This window comes from Grampus griseus (genome assembly GCF_964374135.1).
Source record: "Grampus griseus genome assembly, chromosome: 1".
NCBI lineage: Eukaryota > Metazoa > Chordata > Mammalia > Artiodactyla > Delphinidae > Grampus > Grampus griseus.
Window position 1 is genome coordinate 56,704,822 of NC_139017.1, and position 22,962 is coordinate 56,727,783.

General features: G+C 37.9%; 1 protein-coding gene across 1 annotated transcript in view; it reads left to right on the forward strand.

Moving 5' to 3' along the window:
* LOC309825984 (rab GTPase-activating protein 1-like) overlaps positions 1–22,962 on the forward strand; it is a 655,950-nt gene that overhangs the window by 549,562 nt on the left and 83,426 nt on the right. Inside the window, exon 19 of the mRNA XM_082659907.1 lies at positions 1,443–1,571. Coding sequence (XP_082516033.1) covers positions 1,443–1,571 — 129 coding nt within the window. The remainder of the gene's footprint in view (positions 1–1,442; positions 1,572–22,962) is intronic.

The following is a 22,962-nucleotide window of genomic DNA, read 5'->3' on the forward strand; positions in this document are numbered from 1 at the left end:
AAAAAGTATCATCTAGCTGCTGTAAGGAGAGTAGATTGTGGAGAGCAAGAGCAGAAAGAGGGCGACCAGTTGGGGAGTTAGTGCAGTGGCTCAGCTGAGAGATGACAATGGCTTAGACCAGGCTGGTGGTGATGACAACAACTCATTATGAGCAGGATTCCTCTGACTTCCTTATACTCTTTCAATGCAGTCTTTAAGGTTAATCAGTTTTAAATTTGAATGTAAATAAAGTAATATTTTGAACTAGCATGTAGCTCTGTGATTTCTAGCCACCATGTTTTGTTTTTGTCTGTTTGTTTGTTTTTGTTTGATTTCTGCAGTTTTTGACAATTAAGTGCTGACTCTTAAAACACCTTATTTCTTTTTGTCTTGGCCTACTTCTGTGTACCCAGTCTTTCTCAATCTCTTAATTTGTGTCTCAGTGTTTGCCAGCGATTACTTATAGTTATTTATTAAAATATTTATTGCCTTTCTTATTACAAAATCTTTACTGCAAGAAAAACAGCAAAATATATAAAGAAGAAAAAAAATTATAATCCCACTATCCAGAGAAACATTTTCTTTTATTTCCTTTCAGTCTTTTTTCTGGGTATACATATATTTATAAGTGGTGGTTATTTCTTACGTAAATCTGGTAAGCAGTAGTTTTCATAAGAAGTTCAGTAGTTAAGTGGTTTGCTTCATTTACTGTTTTATAACAGTCTTTAAGATATGGGTACAGGGCTCCCCTGGTGGCACAGTGGTTGAGAGTCCGCCTGCCGATGCAGGGGACATGGGTTCGTGCCCCGGTCTGGGACGATCCCACATGCCGTGGGGCGGCTGGGCCCGTGAGCCATGGCCGCTGAGCCTGCGCGTCCGGAGCCTGTGCTCCGCAATGGGAGGCCACAACAGTGAGAGGCCCGCATACCGCAAAAAAAAAAAAAAAAAAAAGATATGGGTACAATTTCTTATTTTCTTCACTTGAACTGCTACTGTCACTAGTTGAAAAGTCATTCTCTCATTAGGTGTTTATTATATAATTCTGTTGTGCTTTGATTGCATTGTCTATGTCTTCAGCCAGCTTTGTAAAATATCCTTAAAATGCCTGCCAAGCTAAAATCACAGATTAGTCCCAGAGTTCAAAGTTTTTCCTTTTCTGGCATTTTTCTTTTTTTAGAGCCATAACATGGTTAGCTTTGCCAAGATCCACTATTCAAATCTTCAGGTAATATAAATTAAATATGTTAATTAGCCTGTTAATTCTTTTGTCACGTCTAGGATTTATGGTGACTTATTTCAGCTTATAGTTAAAGAGGTTAGAAATCTCTTCCTAAAAATTTTTGAAGCTCACCTAGATCTTGGCTGTAAAAGTACATTCAGGAAAATAGAAATTCCTTTTACAATGTATTCGTTCTGAATGTAGGTTAAAATGTAATTGATGATTCTTGGTGATTATTTTTTAGACCTCAAAGGAAGATCTTCTGCAGGCTGATTTTGAAGGTACTTTAAAGTTCTTCAGAGTCCAGCTTCCAAAGAGATACAGGGCAGAGGAAAATGCAAGAAGGTTAATGGAGCAGGCTTGCAATATTAAGGTAAGATATATGAATTTATAGATAATAAATGTGGAACTTGAATGCAGAATAACATGGCAAATTGTATAAAACTCTTTCTCAGTATGTTGCTGGATTTTGACTATGTTTAAGGTGAAATGGTGTATGACCTAGTTTCTCTCAGACTTCTTTGTCAAGCTGATTTGTATCTATAGTGGCTGTACCTTCTAGTAGGACTTAGAGTGAACGTTAGCAGGTTCAGGTTGTAACAAGAGGGAGACAAACATTTATCTCATAGGTGGGGCTCTAGAATGGGTTGCTGTGATAGTGGTTTCCATAGCAGCAGACTTAGTATTTAGCTTTTGCCATCTGTTTTAAGATTATTTATGACCAAGCAAGAAAAGCCTGCTTAGGCCGTGCTTTCCTTTCTCTAAGGGGCTTGGAAAGCTCTGTCTTGATCTATGCATTTCCATCCCACACCTGACAGATGTTTGTGGATACGTTGCTCCTTATCAGGTGTCTGATATAAATAAACAAATTTTATAAATAAGTTAAAATAGAAATCTTTATCTAGAGAATTGTGGTATCAAGGTGAGATAGCACATTTAAAAAAAAAATGGAACCAATTTACTGATGTAAATTCTTGTACCTTTGGAATATACTAGGGAATCTTCTTACCTAACCATGACAAAAATATAAATTTGTTTTCTGAAAAAACAAAGATCCCAGGTCTTATGGACTTTACATTCTTGCCGAAGGAGAAAGTCAGTAAACAATTAACATAATAAAGAATATATTTAATATGTTAGAAGGTGATAAATAGCTATGAAAAAAGAAAAAGTAGGGCAAAATAAGCAAGATTGGATTGGTGGGGAGAAGGAAAGTTATAGTTGTTGTTTGGTAGTCAGAGTAGACCTCACTGAAGGTGAAGGAGATGAATTATTCATGGAGATGTCTAGGGGAAGAGCAGTTCAGCAGAGGCAACAGCTAGTTCAAAGGCCCTGGGGCTGGCTCATGCCATGTGAGTTGGAGGAACAGCAAGAAGGCCAGTGTAGCTGGAATGAAGTGAATGAAAATGAGGGCAATAGGAGAGGAAGTTAGAGAGCTCACAAGGAGCCTAAAAATGTAGGTCACTGTAAGAGTTTTTAGGCTTTGCTTGGAGTATAGTGAAGAGCCCTTACAAGGTTTTGAGTAGAAGAGTGATAAGATCTGTCTGAGGTTTTAGAGGATTATAGTGCCTACAGTGTTGAGAACAGACGATAGAAAGGTAAGAGTAGAAGTAGGGAGATCAGATAGGGGGTTTGCAGTAACCCTGTTGAGAAATGATGATAGATTGACCAGGGTGATAATAGTGGGGATAGAGATGGATTGGAGATGGAGGTGGTTGGAACCTGGGTATATTTTGAAAGAGAACCAAAGGGATTTCATGATGTATTAAACATGGGTGTGAAAGGAAAAGAGGGGTCAAAGTGATTCCACAGATTTGGGATTGAGCAATTAGAAGATAGAGTAGTCATTGATTTATTAAGCTCATTTCTTAAAATGTATTTTGACACAGACTTCACTTAAGCATAATACCCACTGCAACACTTTTCTGGTGTAAGACTTTTTTTGAATTTTAAGTTATTTTAAACTAAATTCTAAATGTTTCAAAAGTGCAACTCAATGCTGAACGTAAATAACTTGAGGAGAAAAAGATTACATTGTCTTCCAAATGAACTCTATATTCAAAGAGATCATATTCCAAAGGTATTAAGAAAGATAGACCTCTGAAGTCTTCTTCCTGAAATGCAAACTTTTAAAGGCTTTATGACTGATTGTTTTATTTGGCTAAGCCAGGTGACTAAGCATAAGCCACATTTGTCTGTAGACGTTGAAAACACAGTGGTCATGGTGCCTTTGATTGAATTTTGTAGGTAGTAGGTTTGGAAGGTAGGCTTCAGCCAGCTGATTGTTCCAGAGCTGTCAGAAAGAAGTACTATAACTTGGGGCAGTGCTGTAGGGATCCATTAAAATACAGCATGCATTTCTAAGAATAAAAGAGTAGAGAGTTAAGAGGTATAGGTAAATGTTTTCAAGGGAACTCTAGAACTGTGGGAAAATAACTGAGAACAAAAAACCCAGGAAAGTGATTTAAAAATATGAAATGTACACGGAAATATTTTTTCTCAATATAATTTATGAAGCTTCTCAGAGGATGGAGGTAAGTAACGACTGTCAAGCCAGAAACGTGAGATATGAGAGACACTGAAACATAAAATGTTAGAAGACAAGTTCAAAATATGATCTGAATGGATTGTTCCTGAGATGGAAGTGCTATGTGCAACCAGAGTGATTTATTTGGTCATGAACAGATAGATAGGAATTTTTTTTAAAGCAATAATACGGTTGTTATTTAGTTTTGTGTTTTGTTTCGTTTTGTTTTGTATTATCTAAGGAGAGTACCTTTCTCTTAGATACTTAAAACAGTACCCAAGGGACACCATTTTAATTTATAGCATGATTGTGAGGCTGATGTGAGGTTTAACTGAAAGAAGGAAGACGTAAATTGTACAGTATTCAGGCATCGTGCTGGGACTAGAACGTAGATCTCCAACATGAAAATTTAAGATTGTTTTTAAACCAAGACCTACATTTTGAAATAGCTTTTATATCAAGACCTTAAACATACGCACGTGCACACACACACAGACACACACACACACACACACATCTGAAGAGATACTTACGCTTACAATGTATGATGCACTCTGATGTTTTTCTTCTACTATATTATATTCTATTCCATTTTAAACTTCTACCCTTCCCTCTGCTAGTCACAACCCACTACATGGATTTCACAGCAGCTTGCAGTTTTGAAAAAGCACTCAGGCCTGTTCCACTGTCGGCCCCTCCTACCCCTTCCCCATTCTGATATGCTGTAACCCGTGAGAGGTTGTGGAGGATGAGGTGTTACACTGAATAATGAAAGTGGGAGTGTGGTAAGGATGTGAGTCATCATGCCATCATTACAGCAGCATGTGCTGGGAACTGGAAATGTTAGGAAATCATGGACTTACAGAACACGGCTGCATGTTAAAGCATTCACAGACAAAGGTGACTGCAGGCATGGAACAGGCAAAAAAGTTGGAGCTCATGATTTCTTATCCACAGCCTGTTTAACAATAGAATTTCTGTCAAAGGTAATACATTTTTTTTTGGATTTTAATTATTTTTATAGGATTTGTGTACGGTCGTATAGTCTTGGAATGGACATGTTCTCATTTAATTATCCTTGAAAATGAATCACTTTCCTCTAACTTTAAGGAACTAGATGACCCAGTTATTTCAGTAAACTGACTGGTTTTAAAATAAATGCAACTGTTACAGGTAAAAAATAAATTGTTACCTCTGCGTATGGATAATAGGATTTATTAATAAAGCACATTGGATTGGGTAAATAACTTTATTCTTCTGAAACCCGTGTGACATTAAATATCAGGAATATTTTTCGGTGTTTATTTTTTTCTAATTTACTAACATGACTTTAAATCATTCTGATATGCCTTCTGTTCCTGTGATCCAGCCAGGCTAAAATGAGAAAATACATTCACCCATCAGACTTTACTTTGAAAAATAATGTGGTTACTTAATATATGAATATCCTGCACTTTCTCAGGAAGGCAACTTTGGTTGAATATCGTTATTCAGTTGTTAGCTTATAGTTTAAAATTTTGCTATTGCAGAGCTTCTTAAACTTGGATCTTGGCTTCATGGACTCTGAGTCACTAGAAATTTGACTTTCTTTATATAAGCGTTTAAGCATTTTGTTTTTCCTGGTGAGAAAATATGTAGCTTTTATTAGATTCTTAAAGGGAACTCAGTGACTCAAAAAAATTAACTTTTGTGCTGTGGGATCATCTTAAGCTTGTTAGAAAATTGATATTTCTTTAGAGTATAAGAATTTATAAATGTGATACCTATATATATTCAAGTTCATATACATATAACCTTTATAATTTTTCTTGATCTGTTTTCCTTTACATAATTTTATTCAATATCACTCATATTGTATTAGGTTGAATTGATGAAATTACCATTCTTGTTGGCCAAAAACTGCCAGGTATTAAACATTGTATGTGATTTAATGCAATATTTTATGCCTCCTTATGTTTCACATAGGTGCCATGTATGTAGATGATGAAATATTAAAAATTTGGCTCTTTTAAACATCACTTAGTGGGCACTGCTCTGATAAAAATAAAGAGATGAATTAGAAGAGTAAAACATCTATAACATAATTTAGAGTACTATATATATAATACACGTTAGTTCTATGGCCATGTCAACCTTTCCTGAGAATTATTCTCCAAAAGCTGGGAAGCAAGTCCTTTTTTTTTTTTTTTTTACGTTGATTTTTATTTGGGACAGTGTTACAAGTGCCACAGTTATGATGAACCTCATTAGTAGAAAAGTTCATCATATCACTCAAAATATTCTATTGGTAGATCTTCATAATAGAATGTTTTAAAAAGTAAAGTAGCCTATTGTGTTTGTATTTTATTAGTAAAATAACTTGAACAATATTAAAACTGCAAAATCTGACATTAAACTAAAACAAGGGAATTAGGAAAGAAAGGTCATTTATTGAGTAGCTACTATGTGCCAGGAACTATGCAAGAAGACTTCTCAGAGGAAGTAAGATTTAAGATGAGACCTGAAGGATTAGCAGGAAGTAAGGAGTATATGGAGGAAGGGGGAAGGAAGTTCCATGCAGAGAATATGCAGAGGCCCAGAGGTAAGAAAAGATGGAGCTGTCCAAGACTTAAGCGCAGTTCATGACTGGAGAATAGGGTTCAAGGATGGAGGGAATGAGGGGAGTAGATAGAAGACTTAGAGAGGTAAGCAGGAGCCAAACAGCTGGTACAGAGCCATTTAAGCCTGTAATCCAAGAGTAAGCAACTTGGATTTTATCCTCAGACAAAGGGAAGTATTGTGGGTTTTTAAAGAGGAGACAGAAATGATCAGATTTATGTTTTAGAAAGGCTATTCTGGCTGGTGTGTGGAGAATAGATTAAAATGGATAAGATTAGATATTGGTAACAGACCAACTCAGGGGTGGTTGCAGTAATCCAGTTGAGAAGTGACCAGACTATTGTTATGGGCTAAAGAGATGTGGACAGATTCCAGAAATATTCAAGAGATAGAATCAACAGATCTTAGTGATTAAATAAGAGCATTAGGGCAGAGAAAGAGAGCCGAGATCATGCTCAGGATTCTCACTTAGGCAACTTGGTAGTAGTCACTCTATGAAGGGGAACACACAAAGGAGAACAAATTGCAAGGATAAAAGATAATGAGTTAAGTGTTGGACATGTTAAGTTTGTGGTGTATATCTACAGTCTCATATCCAAGTACGTAAAAATATCCAATAAGCAGGTGGATATGGAATGGAAATCAGATCTGAGCTAAAAGTAGGCATTTGGTTGTCATCAGTATTTGAACCATGGGAGTGGGTGAATTTTCAGAGGAGCAGAGAGAAGGGTTGAGGGTAGGTTCATTAACATATAAAAGATGGGCTGAGGAACAGCAGCTAGTGAGACTGAAAAGGCAGGAAGAAACCCAGAATAGTGTGAAGTGTGAAAGCTAAGGGAAAAGGTATATGTTCAAGAAGGAAGAAGTTGAAAAATGTCAGTGATGCTTAGAGGTCTCATAAGGTACTGAGAGTGGAAGTGGACATCGTGCAACAGTTAATGAAAGAGGTTCCTTTGTGGGCTTAGTGACAGCAGTTTCAGTGGAGTGATGACATATAAAAGCCAATGATGCAAGGAATAAACAGGAGGTGAGTAAATGGACAAAGGAAGATGAGACAGCTCTTCTAAGGAGATTAGTGTGGGGAGACGATGGAGGATGGAAGAAACAGCCAGCAAGCCTGAGAGTAAGTAAGAGAGTAAGTACAAGAGAGAGAGAGATAAGTAGACATGAGGTTGAGATGAATTTTTGGAGGATGGGAAAGATGGCTTTAAATGCTTAAAAAAACATTCAGTGAGTCAATTTCTTCATTGAGTACCTACTATATGCCAGGCACTGTGCCAGGTCCAGGAAACACAAGGTTGAGCAAAAGCACATACACTCCCAGAGCTCATGGAGCTTATATCATGCAGAAGATGTTAATTATATAATTGCCGTAATAAATGTATAATTACAAAGTGAGGCACATGCTCAGAAGAGATATAATAAAGATATATGGAGAACAAAGAGCAAAGGAACCTGACTGTCTCAGTGGTTTAGGAAAAGCTTTCTTGCACTGAGATTATAAGGCATTTCAGACTGAAGGAAGCATGTGTAAAACACTGTGGGGTGGGAGGGAGGATGGTATGTTTAAGAAACTAGGAGATGGCTCAAGGAGTGATGAGGGTTGATATCCAGGGGCCGACTAGACCATCCCTCTTCAAATAAGAAGGAAAGACCCACAAGAGAGAAGTTGAAGATTCAATAAAGAAATTGGAATATATCAACAGAGACAGACTTCAGAGGAGATAAAAGATTAGACTCTAAAGAATGTACTTTTCTTCCATTACAGCAGGAGGGAGTAGATGGGGATAAAGACAAATGTGCAGGTTAAGTAAGGTAAGGTAAGGTGAGGAGGAAAGAAATTGAGAATATTCCATTTGAAGGTTTCTCTTATTTCTATTAAGCAGGATCTAGAACTAAGGGAATGTAGTGAAGCTAGAGATTCAAAGAACATGGACAAACTTTTAGATATTGCAAAGAATGGAAGAACTAACTGGGAAAACACAAAAGAATTGTTGGGCTGAATTGTTGGAGGTCATGAATTCATAGTGGCAAAAATGTGCAATGTTTTGGGAGTTTCTCTAGAAATACCCAGCAATCCAAATGTATACATGAAGAAAGCAGTTACTTTCACCTATAGTTGAGGTTTGCCAGCATGAGACAAAGGAAGGGCAGTGGGACCAGGGCGGTGGTGCACTAATAAACCAGACCTTGGGGATACGAGAGGGAGGAGTATAGGGGGAATCTCTGATTTGTAGCTTTTGCCAATTTCCAGGTAAAATCTGGCCAATTTCAAGGTACCAGTGACTTAACAAGTGGCACACAATTTGTGAATATTAAGTCACTTCTTTTGGACTGGTAGTTGCTAACCCCAGCACGCTACAGGGTCAGGGAGATGAGGCTAGTAGCAGGAGAGTGGTTGACATGATAGATAGTGGAATAGAACTAGTAGAAGAGAAAGCGAAGACAGATAGGACAAGGGGGTGAGGGAGAGGTACCAAGGATTGAACTCTAAGAACACAGAGAGCAGTGGAGGGGGACACTAAATGACTTGTTGGTGATAGCCCAAGAGAAATACATCTTTTCTCCAAAACCACTTATATTTTAAGGACAGTTTAGTGACATTAGAAGATAACACTGACCTGTGCTCAAAATTTTCAGTTGGTAGCTCAGGTTACTTAGTGGCAGCAAAATCAGGCCAATTGCTATTTTTCCATCTATGGCGAGTTCCTGTGATTTGCTTCTCTCTGTCCTAATGACGTTACCACCATCACTACCATTTTACTCTCATCATAGAGATTTGAAATGCATTGTAGGAGGAATAAACAAAGATGGCAGAGGCAGTAAGAGTAAGGGAAATAAGAGGAAGAGGAGGGCCCTAGCGACTGAAAACAAAGTCCTGCCCTAGCATCTTCTTCTTTCACACCAAAATTGTCTTCCTAACCCATGCTAGAGAGGAGGCCATCATTGACTGTATGTTACCATGGTAACTACCTGCCTCAGAAAACTCTAAGCTCTGCTCCAGCTCAGTTATCTATGTATTGTGACAGACAATTATCCACTCTCCCAAAGTGGATTAATACAATTTGATCTTGCCTCTCACAAGTCATGCTTTTAATGGGATAGAGGTAAATTCGTTTATCTAGAGATTTAATATTTTTCTCTCTCAGACCTCCATGTTTGTAACCATGAATTTGAATTTAACTGTTTGAAAATAACTTTCACACTAGAGCAAAACTATGAAGAACATTTGTATTAAGAGCAATGTACCTCTAATTTCTTCATGCTGTTTGCTATTTCTTTCTGGCTATTGTTGCTATGTATAAACAAGAATGTAATGTCCCAAATAGAGGCTTTTTTTGAATTAGCAATGAGGCCACACAGAGGCTTTTGTTGACTCTGTGAATCTAAAATATGTGCCCTTATGTGCACCGTGGAAAGGGTTTGTTTTTAATGGAACCACATTTCATGTTCCTTTCCTATAAAGACCTCTGCACATTGACAGCGACAATTTGGACTATTTGGTTTAGAGTGTCATAATCTTCTCCCAGGCAAATGTTAATTTTGTTATAGGCTACAGTGGTGTGATAATAAACAAACTGATAATGAAGTAGTTTTTATATCAAAACAGTTGCTTCATTTTTCCTCTGAGGCTTCTGTTAACATTGATAACCCTCAGTGTGTCTGAGATTTGGGGCATTGTTTTCCCCCAAACAGGGATTAATACAATTTGATCTTGCCTCTCACAAACCATGCATTGTGGGAATGAGCAGAAAACACGTAAATGTTAGACATGCTCTGAAGCAGTTTATAACAGGTGGAGAAAACAGGCCAGAGCTCCGGATGCCCAGGCCTCAGGCACCCTGCACATTAAGAAAACTCTGCTTTTCTGTCTGTTCCCAATCATCTGGAATGCATTTGTATCCTTTATTACGTCTGCTGTTTTCTTCTACCATCATACCTGCTTCTGCCGGTCATTTCTTTCAGTTTATTAAGGAGAAAGCCATAGAAACATTTTAAAATTAACTTGATGGGTGAACCTGGATATTGTATCATGAACCGATCTATATAAATCATTAAATTGTCCTACTCCAAAGAAAAATAAGATAAATGGATATAAAAAATTGATTTTTATATGGGCATCTCTTTTTTTCAGAAAAAGAAGTAATAAATCATAAGAATAAAGCATATGCCCTTACTTGCATCCCAAACTTGGTACAATGTCGTTAGAGCTCTCCACATACATTAACAACAAAAAAGGACACTTCAACTGTTTCAACTAGTGGTTCCTCTCCTCTCAAACTTTATTCTTTTTCCCTGCAGCTAATTCACTCTCAGCAGTCTTCTAAAGACATAGTAAGACAAATGGTTATGCTCTTAAGTGGGAGTTTCCATATTTCATATAACTTTCTGCAGTGTTTTGCCAATTACCTCTTATCCAGTTGTTATGATTTATGTTTATCTGTATTGGAGAATAAAGTTAGAACTCATCTTCATTCTTTGGAAGCAGAGGTAATAAATAATTTTCCCATGGCTATTTACAATGAGAGCCACATCTCTTTGTTTTGTTTTTTTTTTTTAACTACTTGAATTCACGTTAAGATTATATTTAAAGTATGCTTCACAGTTTGTATTTGGGGATCTGATTTAGACAAGAAAATAAATGTGTTTCTCTGTGCCCCTGTTGCTGCTCAATGGAAGTAATTTAACTTTTTTTTAATTCAAATTTAATTAATTAAATTTAAATTTATTTTTAATAAATTTAAACGTCTTAGGTGTTTAAAATAGGTTAGGTTAGGAAGGCTGGGCCGTTGGATCTTGGGTTTATTTCAAACACTTCAGCCACAGCTATGTCAGATGCCACTGCCTCTTCTCTGGGGCGAATAAAGTCTAATCATATTATATTTACTTAGTTACTCATAAGCTCATGTATCCATTTAGCATTTAGCTGGGAAATGACCGAGTCTAATTAGTACTCTGGAGAACTTACTTATTTTACTATTAAGTCTTTTTCTCCCCCTCCCCCCTCAACCATGAAAAATTATTTTCTTTTGAAATGGTGGAAGTAACATGTAAATGAGAATAGCAACCCAAAAAAGATAGTGAAGATTTTTAAGTGTTATTCACATATCTCCAACTGTTTGTCAAGCTTTCTGAAGCTCCGCTTAAAGGCAAACAAACTGCTGAGGGGAAAATTATATTCCTTGCCGTAGTTGATAGTTGTGATTAAATGGGCACTCCATTCTTACTGTCAATTCCTCTGGCTTGGGGACTTTTTATTGCTGCCACCTGTGGGAGGGAACGATTTCTTTCATCTGGAATGTCTAGCCTGTTCCTTTTCTATGCCTGTAATCTATCCAGATCTCTGTAATATGTAGTTCGAATGGTTTTATCACCGTCACCATCATCATCATCGTCACTAGTATCATTATTATTATGTGAGGGAATACTGGCATACAAACCACATGAAGCGGTGGTAAAACTTCGTGTTCTGTTGTGTCACTCAGGTCAGGGGAGGCTTCAGTTACTCAGTTTGGCACAGGCTCAGTGCCTCTATCAGTGTGTTCTGTGCAGCGTTTCATTCATCCTCTTTTCCAGGCACTGCGTTATCCTCTGTTATCCCTTGCCCTTAGGGTCACTGTACTTCCTACCAGCTCTTACTACATATTGAAGTTTCTCAGTAAGTTGGTTCCTAAACAGGCAGTACTTTTTTTTTTTCTCCTGAGTCTCATGTCTGCCCCCAGTTTCATGTCTGTGGTAGTTTGTTAGGGCTGCTGTAATAAATTACCACAGACTGTGTGGCTTACACAGCAGAAATTTATTTTCTCACAGTTCTGGAAGCTAGAGGTTCAAGATCAAGGTATCAGCAGTCTGGTTTCTTTTGAGGCCTCTCTCCTTGTCTCGGAGATGGCCGTCTTCTCACTGTATCCTCACATGGTCATCCTGCTGCCTGTGTTATCTGTGTCTAATCTCCTCTTCTTATAAGGATACTAGTACTGGGAGTTAGGGCTTCAACATATAAATTTTGGGGACATACAGTTCAGCTCACAGCAATGTCTTTCTCATAGTCAACAGAATGCTAGTTTCAACCCAATTTCTCTGAAAACATTCTCTTCTGAACATGAATCATTCTTGGCAACCCTGAACTGTATCTCTAACATCTGATAACACATGACAGTTTCCTGTGTTTGTCAGCCTACCCAAGTTCTTCCATTTTCTCCTAAACTCTCAGATTTTCTAAAATATCCTATTTTTCTTCACAATTCCACCCTTCACTTCCATCAGCCCACTTGGCTGGCAAGGAATTTCCTCTGGCATGCATGTTAGCTTGTTGTAAGTTCTAACTTATATACCCTGCTCTGGTATGATCTAAATGCATTAACTTCCTTATAATCTTGTCTATCTATTGTATCATATCTTATACAACCATAACCTCCCTGATTCCCCTTCTTTCCTAACTTATATACCCTGCTCTGGTATGATCTAAATGCATTAACTTCCTTATAATCCTGTCTATTGTATCATATCTTATATAACCATAACCTCCCTGATTCCCCTTCTTTCCTAAAAGAGAGGCAGTGAGTTGTGCAAGGAAATAAGTTATGTCTTAGCAGGATGTCCAGTGAGAAAAGAAAATCTATTGTAATAGAATGAGTATTTTCAGCAACAACATAATTTGGATACTGTATAGAACCAAAGGACTTAGTTTATTTTCTAAAATTATTTACATAAAACCTTTTATTCTAAAATATTTCATCAAATTTTAGGATGGCCATTGTTTAAGAAGCCAGATCGTAGACATTGCACCTGTGAGGGAAAATTTTTGAAAAAAAAAAAAATTGTTTGACATGGTAGGATCTTCTTAGAACCTTCAGAATTCATAGTTGGAGGCCCCTGACATTGCTTGTCTGGACTGCTATAGCTGCCTCAGACTAACTAACTCGTCTATCTGGCTTAAGTTTTTGTCTTCTGGAGTTTCCTCTACTCACTAGTACCAGAGTTTTCTGCCCGGAGAACCAACCTCCTTGTACTACTCCTCATTCAGAGAGCACTACTGGCTCCCTGTTACCTGCGGGGTAAACCCCACCACCTTCTCAGCTTAGCACACATCCCCATTTTTCACATCAATCTGCCATGCCCTTTTCTGGCCTCGCTTGTCACATCTTGCGCCTTCTACCTGGAACTCTTACTCACCATCCTGAGAAAGTTACTTAATTTTCTTGAGTATGAGTTTTCTCGTCATGAAGTGAGGCTAATACCTACTGCACAAGGATGTTGTCAGAATTAATAAAGCTAAACATGTGTGAAGCACTGGCTAAATTATTTATCAGTTCCTTTTTTTTTAAGATTTTTTTTTTTGATGTGGACCATTTTTTAAAGTCTTTATTGAATTTGTTACAATAGTGCTTCTGTTTTATGTTTTGTTTTTTCGACTGTGAGGCATGTGGGGTCTTAGCTCCCTGACCAGGGATGGAACCTGCACCCCCTGCCTTGGAAGGGGACGTCTTAACCACTGGGCCGCCAGGGAAGTCCCATCAATTCCTTTTGCAGTTATGGGGTCAAGCAAACCCCTATTCATCCTTTAAGACCCAGAACAGACACCACTTCCTCTGGGAACCTAGGCTGTTATTTATTCTAATTTTGGCAATGCCTCCACTAGAGCACCACAGTTGGAGTTAAGAATGTGGTTTTCTGAAGCCATGTTGTTAGAGTTAAACCCTTGGCTTCTCTATTTATTACCTGTGTGATATCTGGCAAGTTACCTGTATCTCAGTTATCGCTTCTGTAAAATGAGGATTCCATTGTCGGTACAATAGGATTACTGTGAGGATTAAGTGGGATAATATATGTAAGAAACTTAGCAAATGCTGTGCATCATTAGTATACAAAAAAATTTTTGTCATTATTACCGTCATCGTTTTGAGTCAGTTTCTCTCATTGTGAGTTCCTCAAGAGTTTGTCTCTACCTTGCTCTTCTCTAGATGCCTTGGGCCTGGTCCAACCCCTAGCATAATAGCTGGATCAAAGAAGTCACTGATTAAATATTTATTCAGTTAACATATTCATTTTTTTTTCCTTTTTTTTTTTTTTTTCCTATTCATTTAGGTTGAGGAGTGTTGGGCTTTAAATCCTCTCTGAAAATACTTCTGGAAATAAACAGAAAAATCCTCATGTATCTCACTGAATAGTATTCCAGGTTCCTTCCTATAGAAAAGTGAAGTAGCTGAGTTTTTTAGTCTGAATTCAGCTTTAAGAAGGGTGTCTAGGGCTTCCCTGGTGGCGCAGTGGTTGAAAGTCCGCCTGCCAATGCAGGGGACACGGATTCGTGCCCCGGTCCAGGAAGATCCCACAGGCCATGGAGGGGCTGGGCCCGTGAGCCATGGCCGCTGAGCCTGCGCGTCCGGAGCCTGTGCCCCACAGTGGGAGAGGCCACAACAGTGAGAGGCCCACATACCGCAAAAAAAAAAAAAAAGAAGGGTGTCTATCATATTGTGTAGATTACAGAGTTCATGAAATATAAACTTGTGAATTTTCCATCTTTCAAGACCTTTAAGACTTGGATAGAAGGTCAGCTTTCTTCCTCGATGATTGGGTAACCAGATGCCCTTTCTTATCTTTATTCGATTTTTCAGATTATTATTTAATGATTTTAGAATTCTAAAAGTTTTTTCAAGTCTTACTTGCATAAACCTCTTGGTTGTCTATGGTAAAAATAACTGTTGAAAGAACTGAAGCTAAGATGTATATGCCACATCCTTTTAAAATAGGGTAGACATGGGACTTCCCTGGTGGTCCAGTGGTTAAGATTCCCAGCTTCCACTGCCGGGGGTGTGGGTCCGGTCCCTGGTCGCGGAACTAAGATCCCACATGCTGTGTGGCCAAAACATAAATAAGATAAAATAAAATACCAAATTAGTAGAGTTTATAATCAAAAGACAGCTAATACAGATCCCAAACGACAGACTAGTCTGTTCCTTCTTTATGTATGATAAAGTTGTAATCATGTTTTATATTTTCTGTGACATTCTCTTTATGTATCTCATAATTATCAGTTATATTTTATTCTTCATAAACTGAAGTCAAGGAATGTCAACAATATATCTGCCTATTTGTGCTTGCATACTGTATCAGTTATCTATCGCTGAGTAGCAAACCATCCCCAAACTTTCTGGCTTACAACAACAATATTTCTCACAATTCTGTGAGTCAGCTGGGTGGTTCTTCTGCTGTTATCTCTGGATTCATTCAGCTGGTGGGGCAGCTCAGGGTAGGAGCTGCCTTTCCACATGTTTTTTCATCCTTGGCTGCTTCTCAGCCTTGTGGTCTCAGGTTTCCAAGGAGGCAAGACCCAGTGGCATAAGCACTTATCAAGCTTCTGCTCGTGTTACATTTGTCATTGTCACATTGACCAAAGCAAATCCCATGGAGAGTCAATGTTAGAGTGGATATACAGGGAAAATGATGCCAGGAGACATGATTGATTAGGAGCCTTTCCTGTAACAATCTACCACACACATGCATGGCAAATTTATGTCTCAGTACATGAAAACAAACAAACAACCCCCCACATTAACTTAGTTTCTGATGAGAGGGCTGAGAGTTTGATTGGAAAGGAGACTTCCTTTCCATTTAATATATTTACTTTCATTTATTAATACTTTTTATTTAATAATATCCTTTTATACAGTTTCTTTTACTGGTATTACTTCTTCAATTGACAAAAAAAAAAAAAAAACCCAAAACTTTTTTCACAATGCAAGTGAGTGAGTAAACCATCATCAGTTTGGGTTCCCTGATAGCAGAAGCAATAGTTGCTTATGAATTCTTAATAAAACTTGAGTAGAGGTACTCTGATTACAAAGAAAATCCAGCCTGTGATACTGATTTTATCATACATGAGAAAGTTAGGTTTCCAGAGTTCAGAAGAAACTTAAAATTTTTAAGGTTTTCTACCTCATACCCATCAAGAGTTTATAGGGGATTTGAAATAAATATTATTTAACTGTTTTATTTTCAAAATATTTTGGTTTATTTCCATTGTGCTATGTGTTTTCTATCAAACATTATTGATTAAAAAGGTTTAGATGACATAAATCACTGGGGGAAGTGAAGAATACATTCGCCAAAATGAACATGAACACCTTCTTAAGACAATAGCACATAAGAATATTGCAATCAAAGATTTAGAGACAAATCTGAATCCCATAAAATACCTGCTTTTTTGGCCAAAGTAGAGCAGCAGCTGACCTTTAGATTCACATATTCTGGTTAGGAAGTTAAGGTTGACTATTGAAATTGATTTCTCAAGATAAATGTCCCACATTTTTTTTTTTTTCTGATAGGATGAGTTCACCCTCTTTTAAAGAAAGGACAGTCTGACACTCTGACACTGAGCAATGAAAGTATGGTAGAAACAAATGAAAGTTTGCCACAAGATACCAACCTAGCTATTCAATGCCTTGCTGTAGGCAGACTCTTTCTTAGGACCTAGTTCGTCTGTTTTTGTTTTAATTCACCTCAGGGTTCAGCTGTAGTCATTTTATCCCAACAGATGTAACTTTAGACTCTTAATGTGGGTGATGTAGTTAAACTCATCTTAACGTAAATTTTTCATGGTGGGCCATGCGTAGATGGTCTCAGGGGTAACTTAAAAAGAACTAGTTTCACAGCTAGAGAAAAGGGTAAAACTTTATTTCTTATAAAATAATCAGACCTTTAGTCAGTGTAGTATCACAAGATCCAAACTGTAATGACTTTGTTTTAAATGGATCCAGGATCTGGAGAGTGGGGAATGGACACCAGAGAGGAGTTTGTATAATGTATTCTCAGTATTGTGAGGGAAATGAAAAACGAAGGAAGACAAAAGAAAATGAGGAAACTACTTTCCCCCATTAGGATCCACGAGTAGAGTACAGCGTTTGTCAGGAAAACTGCCGTATGAGACAGAACTTGCCTTTAATGCCCAGAGATATTTGCTGCTGTCTAAAGGTGCACAACTTAATCTTGCCTACTGGCTGATGTTCCTAACTATTTTCTATTAACTGAGCCCCAGATCAGATCCAAAGACACTTCCCCACAACGAGTAGGTGGATGGCTCCAGTGAACTAAGTGCTCCGAGCATGTGGCACAGGGAGATAGATGGCAGGCCTATCGCAGTCTCTCTCCAGCAGCCCCTTCTCTCCAGCCACTGTGTCAGTAGTGTCTGCGTACTGGCCCTGGGCACCCACGCAGCCCGCTGCTCCCTGTCTCCCTTGTGGATGTCCCTGTGTGCTCCTGCCTCTTGCCGGCACGTCCACAACCCAATTCCCTTCTACAGCTTGCTGCTCCTACTTATTTTGCCCGTCTGATTCTGTGTAACTTTCTTTTTTTCTTTGATGAGACCACTGATTATCATTAACTTTGTAATGATAACAGGCACAACAATTACATCTTGCTTCCTTGGATGACTGGCATGTTTGTCATTTAATCATCACCTTAACATCACCAAGTACTCTTACTGACCTGATTGTACAGATCAGAGAAAACAGGCACAGGATGTTTAAATCTCCAACAAAGGTCACTTGGTTAGTAAGTGGCAGATCAGAAATTTGATTCCAGGCAGTCTGGTTCCAGAGTCTGTGCTTTACTTCCTCTTGTATACTATTTTTTGTATTAATCTTATACTATACTACATAATTTTTGAAGGCAGTCAATTTAAATGTTGTTTAATAGTGCCAATATTTATTGGTCGCTTACAGGGTTTAAGATTACTGTGACTCAATATGATTACATTACATTGCATCTATTCATTCTTTTGCTTAATAAGTATTTAAAATTTCTTGTGCACCTACTGTGTCCTAGTACTGCACTAGGCTTTCTATTCAGTAATAATCACAACAGACAGGATTCCTGTCCTCCTGAAGCTTACAGAGTAATGGAAGGGGCAGATAACACAAAGTATAATCAAAAGTTGTAATAAAGGTTGCAAAAGAAGGAGAAGTTTGTTACAAGAGAGAAAATAGTTAGAATCTAATTTAGATTGAGGAATGAGGATCAAGGAAAACTTGTGACATTTTAAGCTGAAGCTCTAAAAGATTAACAGAAGCTAACCAGCAGGAGAGGAGTAGTAAAGTGTGCTATAGAAGATCTTTTGTTTCTGGCAAAACAGTGGACTAGATGTCGGTATAAACTCTTCTGGTACAGAACATCTAAAACTTCTAGATAAAATAATTTAAAAAATATATATATTTTTTGCGGTACGCGGGCCTCTCACTGTTGTGGCCTCTCCCGTTGCGGAGCACAGGCTCCGGACGCGTAGGCTCAGTGGCCATGACTCACAGGCCTAACCACTCCGCGGCATGTGGGATCTTCCCGGACCGGGGCACGAACCCGTGTTCCCTGCATCGGCAGGCGGACTCTCAACCACTGCGCCACCAGGGAAGCCCTAAAATATACTTTTAAATGTATGTGGCTGAGTGAGTGAGACAATAAGGAAGAATTTTAGGAGCCAGAAATTATGTGAAAACCTGAATTCTGAAATATAAGTAAATTCTAAACCTATATTTTGTTCTTTGGGCGTTTGCTGATCTCTGGTGGCCTAGGTCTTGGCCTTTAGCAGGCCTTGTGCAGAAGGCAAAGACAAATCTGGGACTTCTGAAAGGCTTCTGTTTCATAGGTGAGCTAGAGGGAAAAGCCCAGCCACTCCATATACCTCGTCTTCCCAGAGGGAGACAGTTGGGATAATCACCTATTGGCTTTGGTGCTTGAGTGAGTGAGAGTCATATACATCAACCACATTCTTCTATATGAAAAGATATTTCATGGTAAAAAGAAAATGAATTTCATTATTAAAAACAAAAACAAAAAACATTTTCTGGACAGAGGAAATGCTGTGTGGGAAGGCCCTAAGGGAAAAATGCATTCGACCTTTTCAAAAAAGTAAAATAGCTTGTATAGATTGAGCAAAATAAGTGCTGACCAGTGAGGTTGGAGATGAAACCGGGAACCAGATTCTTGCAGGTCCTCAAAAGCTTTGGCTAGGATTTTGGATTTTATCCGAAGTACAATGCAAATCTTTTTGAAGGGTTTTCAAGACATTATCTGATTTATGTAAGAAAGAATAGATTAGAGAAAATATAAAGTAGAGAGTTACTCTCAAGATAGAAGCAGAGATCAAGCTACAGCAATAATACAGGTGAGGAGTAGATTTGGCTTGGATTGGGGCAATTGGAAGACATTAATGGATTCAAGATATATTTTGAAAGTAAAACCTGTTGATGAATTGGATGGGGGTTTGAGAATGAGTAGAATAGAAAGGGCTATCCCCAAGCATCTGGCCTGAATAACTGGTTGTCCAGAGGTCTTCTTCTGAGTTGAGGAAGTCAGGAGGAGATAGGGAGAGGGAAGATCATGAGTTTGGTTTTAGAGATGTTGAGTTTTAGAAATGCTAAGTTTGACAAGTAGGAAATGCAAGTGGAGACAGAACCACAATTTGATGTAATAGAACTAAAGGTAGTTAAAATATATTTATATAGTCAAACTCATATTTGAATAAGCCAGTGTGTAATGATAATGGAAATTTACCTTTTACAGGCAATCCATTTTATAGTAAATTTACTTGAGAGGCAAATTTGTTAAGTAGTAGAATTTTATTGTAATAAATACCCCTAAATTCACATCCCTAGGATGCAAGAACTGGATATATTTGCAGATGAAGTATAATACTCTGGGAAAGACACTGTCAGAAATTGGCTAATTGTTCACCAAACCTATTTTCCTTTCTTCCTGCTGATACAGTTTGAACTACATTTCCCAACCTCCTCTGCAATTAAGTATAGTCATCTTATTGAATTTGGGCAGAGGAATGAGAGTTCAAGTGATGTACATTTATTCCTTTGGTTTGGCTGTTTAAAAAAAACAAAAACAAGCAAACAAAATTCCCATATAGCTTCCATGCTTTCTGTCTACCCTTGTGCCAACTAGATGACCTCAAAGTGACCTTGGAAACCACATACTGAAGGTGATAGAATATCCATCAGTCAGAGTTCCTAAATGACTACAGAGTTCAGAGACCTCCAACTCCACCCTCCTGCTAGCTGAGCTTTGCATGAACTAAAAATACACTGCTTTTATTTTAAATCACCAAGATTCTGTGATTTAACAGATTCAGTAGTTTGCATCACATTAAAAGAAGATGTCGATTTTCTTTCAAGGTGATATCAAGGACCTAAGTTCATGTGCATTCATTTTTTCCCCCATTTTTCTTCCATGCATGTTTGCTGTCATATGTAACCAGGCAATTCGACTAGGTTAGGATGTTAGGAGGTTTATATAGGGAGTGAGGGAATTTGAGATGCTTGAGGTATGAGAGAGGAGCTGAAGGATATAATTGCCTCCTATTCTCCATGTAACCATCACTCCTCCTCTGTCTGGCTGCATAATTCATTTCAAAGATTTATACTCCTGCAGCCACTTCTTCTCACCTGTTGATAGCACCCTCATTGCAAAACAGAGTTGATGAAGACCATGATCGCCTCTCCCTTGCCTGGTTTGACATTCACATAATCAAATTTACACACTGGGATGCAAAATAATCATAAAATTTAAACTGAGAAATATCTTTTTTTGCTTTATACATCTGATAATAGATGCCACAGGGTCTCTCATGGTAAACACTTTGGGGAGAGATGCAAAATATATCAGAAGATGTGTACATCTCTCATAGGACACGTTGAAATCGGAACATCCCCCTCTGAATCTTTGGCCATTGGATTAGCCAGTTAAACATTCTCTTACATCACTTTCTTATAATTTATTTACCAGTCTGTTTGCCCTGCTGGACCTTTAGGACTCCTTCCCTCGAGAGAAGGTAGGAGGTAAATTCAGTTCCATGTACTAAATATCCAACATAATTCCTGGCTTCTTGGTATTGTAAGTGCTTAGTAATTCCTTGGTTAAAAACCAAATGAATGATGAAAGTAGTATGGTTTGTATCTGGCTGATGGGAAAAGTGTTCCTAGTAGTGTGCAGTATATGGATTATTTGCTGCAGAGAGTTTCTTTTTAACCACATCAGTGATGTGCCTTTAAGGTATGGGTCAATCAGCAATTCCACTACTGGGCATATATCCAGAGAAAACCATAATTCAAGCAGACACGTGCACCCCAGTGTTCATAGTGGCACTATTTACAATAGCCAGGACGTGGAAGCAACCTAAATGTCCATCAACAGAGGAATGGATAAAGAAGATGTGGTACATATATACAATGGAATATTATTCATCCGTAAAAAGGAACGAAATCAGGTCATTTGTAGAGACGTGGATGGACCTATAGAGTGTCATACAGAGTAAAATAAGTCAGAAAGAGAAAAACAAATATCGCATATTAACACATATATGGAATCTAGAAAAATGGTATAGATGATCTTATTTGCAAAGCGGAAATAGAGACACAGGCATAGAAAACACATGTATGGATACCAAGGGGGAAGCGGGGGCTGGGAGGAGTTGGGAGGTTGGGATCGGCACATATACACTATAGATACTATGTATAAAATAGATAACTAATGAGAACATACTGTATAGCACATGAACTCTTACTTAATGCGCTGTGGTGACCTAAATGGGAAGGAAACCCAAAAAAGAGGGGATATATATATATATATATATATATATATATATACGTGTAGCTGATTCATTTTGCTGTACAGTAGAAACTAACACAACATTGTAAAGCAACTATACTCCAATAAAAATTAATTTAAAAAAAAGATACAGGTCATTATCTGGCAATTGAAAGTATTTTTATGAAAAACATTGTTATTATAATCTTTGTTGTATAAGGAATTTATCAAAATTTACGTCCCCTTTGATGACTATATCTTCAATTTGTGTGCTCTAAAAAAACTATCACATCATACAGTTGACAGAGTTTATAATTTTGCAAGAATTAGGCAAATTGCACACGTAGGGACAAGTTGGGCACTTGCCCCTACAGGAGCTTTAAAGGAATGCATTGTAGCCCTGTTGGTAATTGCCTTGTCTTCAGTTCCAGTGGCATATGGCTAGGCTTGGGTAAACAGATGTTTGTACCAAATCAGGCACTTACTGTCTCAGCTCAGGTGTTAGGCCAGGCTGAAGTTTACAGCTGTGCCCTGCTTGAAATTCTAAAGCCATAGCAATTTATTCTCTGAATACAGTGTCCCTCTAATCTAGAATATGGCATTGTTGGCTTCTGGAATTATTTTCTCTCCCAGTCTATAAGATGATAATAAAACCTGTCTTTATAGGAATCATGATAAGCAAAGTGAAATTCAGTTCTGAATTGTTGTAAGTGAAATAAAAAGCTTTCATCTATGTGGTCTTAGATGACAGAAATGTGATTACAAGTAAACCCCAACTTCTTCTAGGCACACTAGTGCCTAACCATAGTGAATGGATAGTTCCTTTACAGAAGTCGGTATATTGATAACTTCAGTTCCCTAGAATACTAGCAGTAGGTACTATTTGATATAACTCTTTCCAGGGAATTTCTAGCTGGCTGGACTAAATTCCCATGGCTTTTGTGGTATAGTATATGGACTTTTATCTTGGTAGTGATTACATTTAAGTAGAAAAGAAAAGTTTTTTTTTTTTTCATAGAGAGCCTTGGGAAAAATGCATGATTTTGTTTATCAGAAC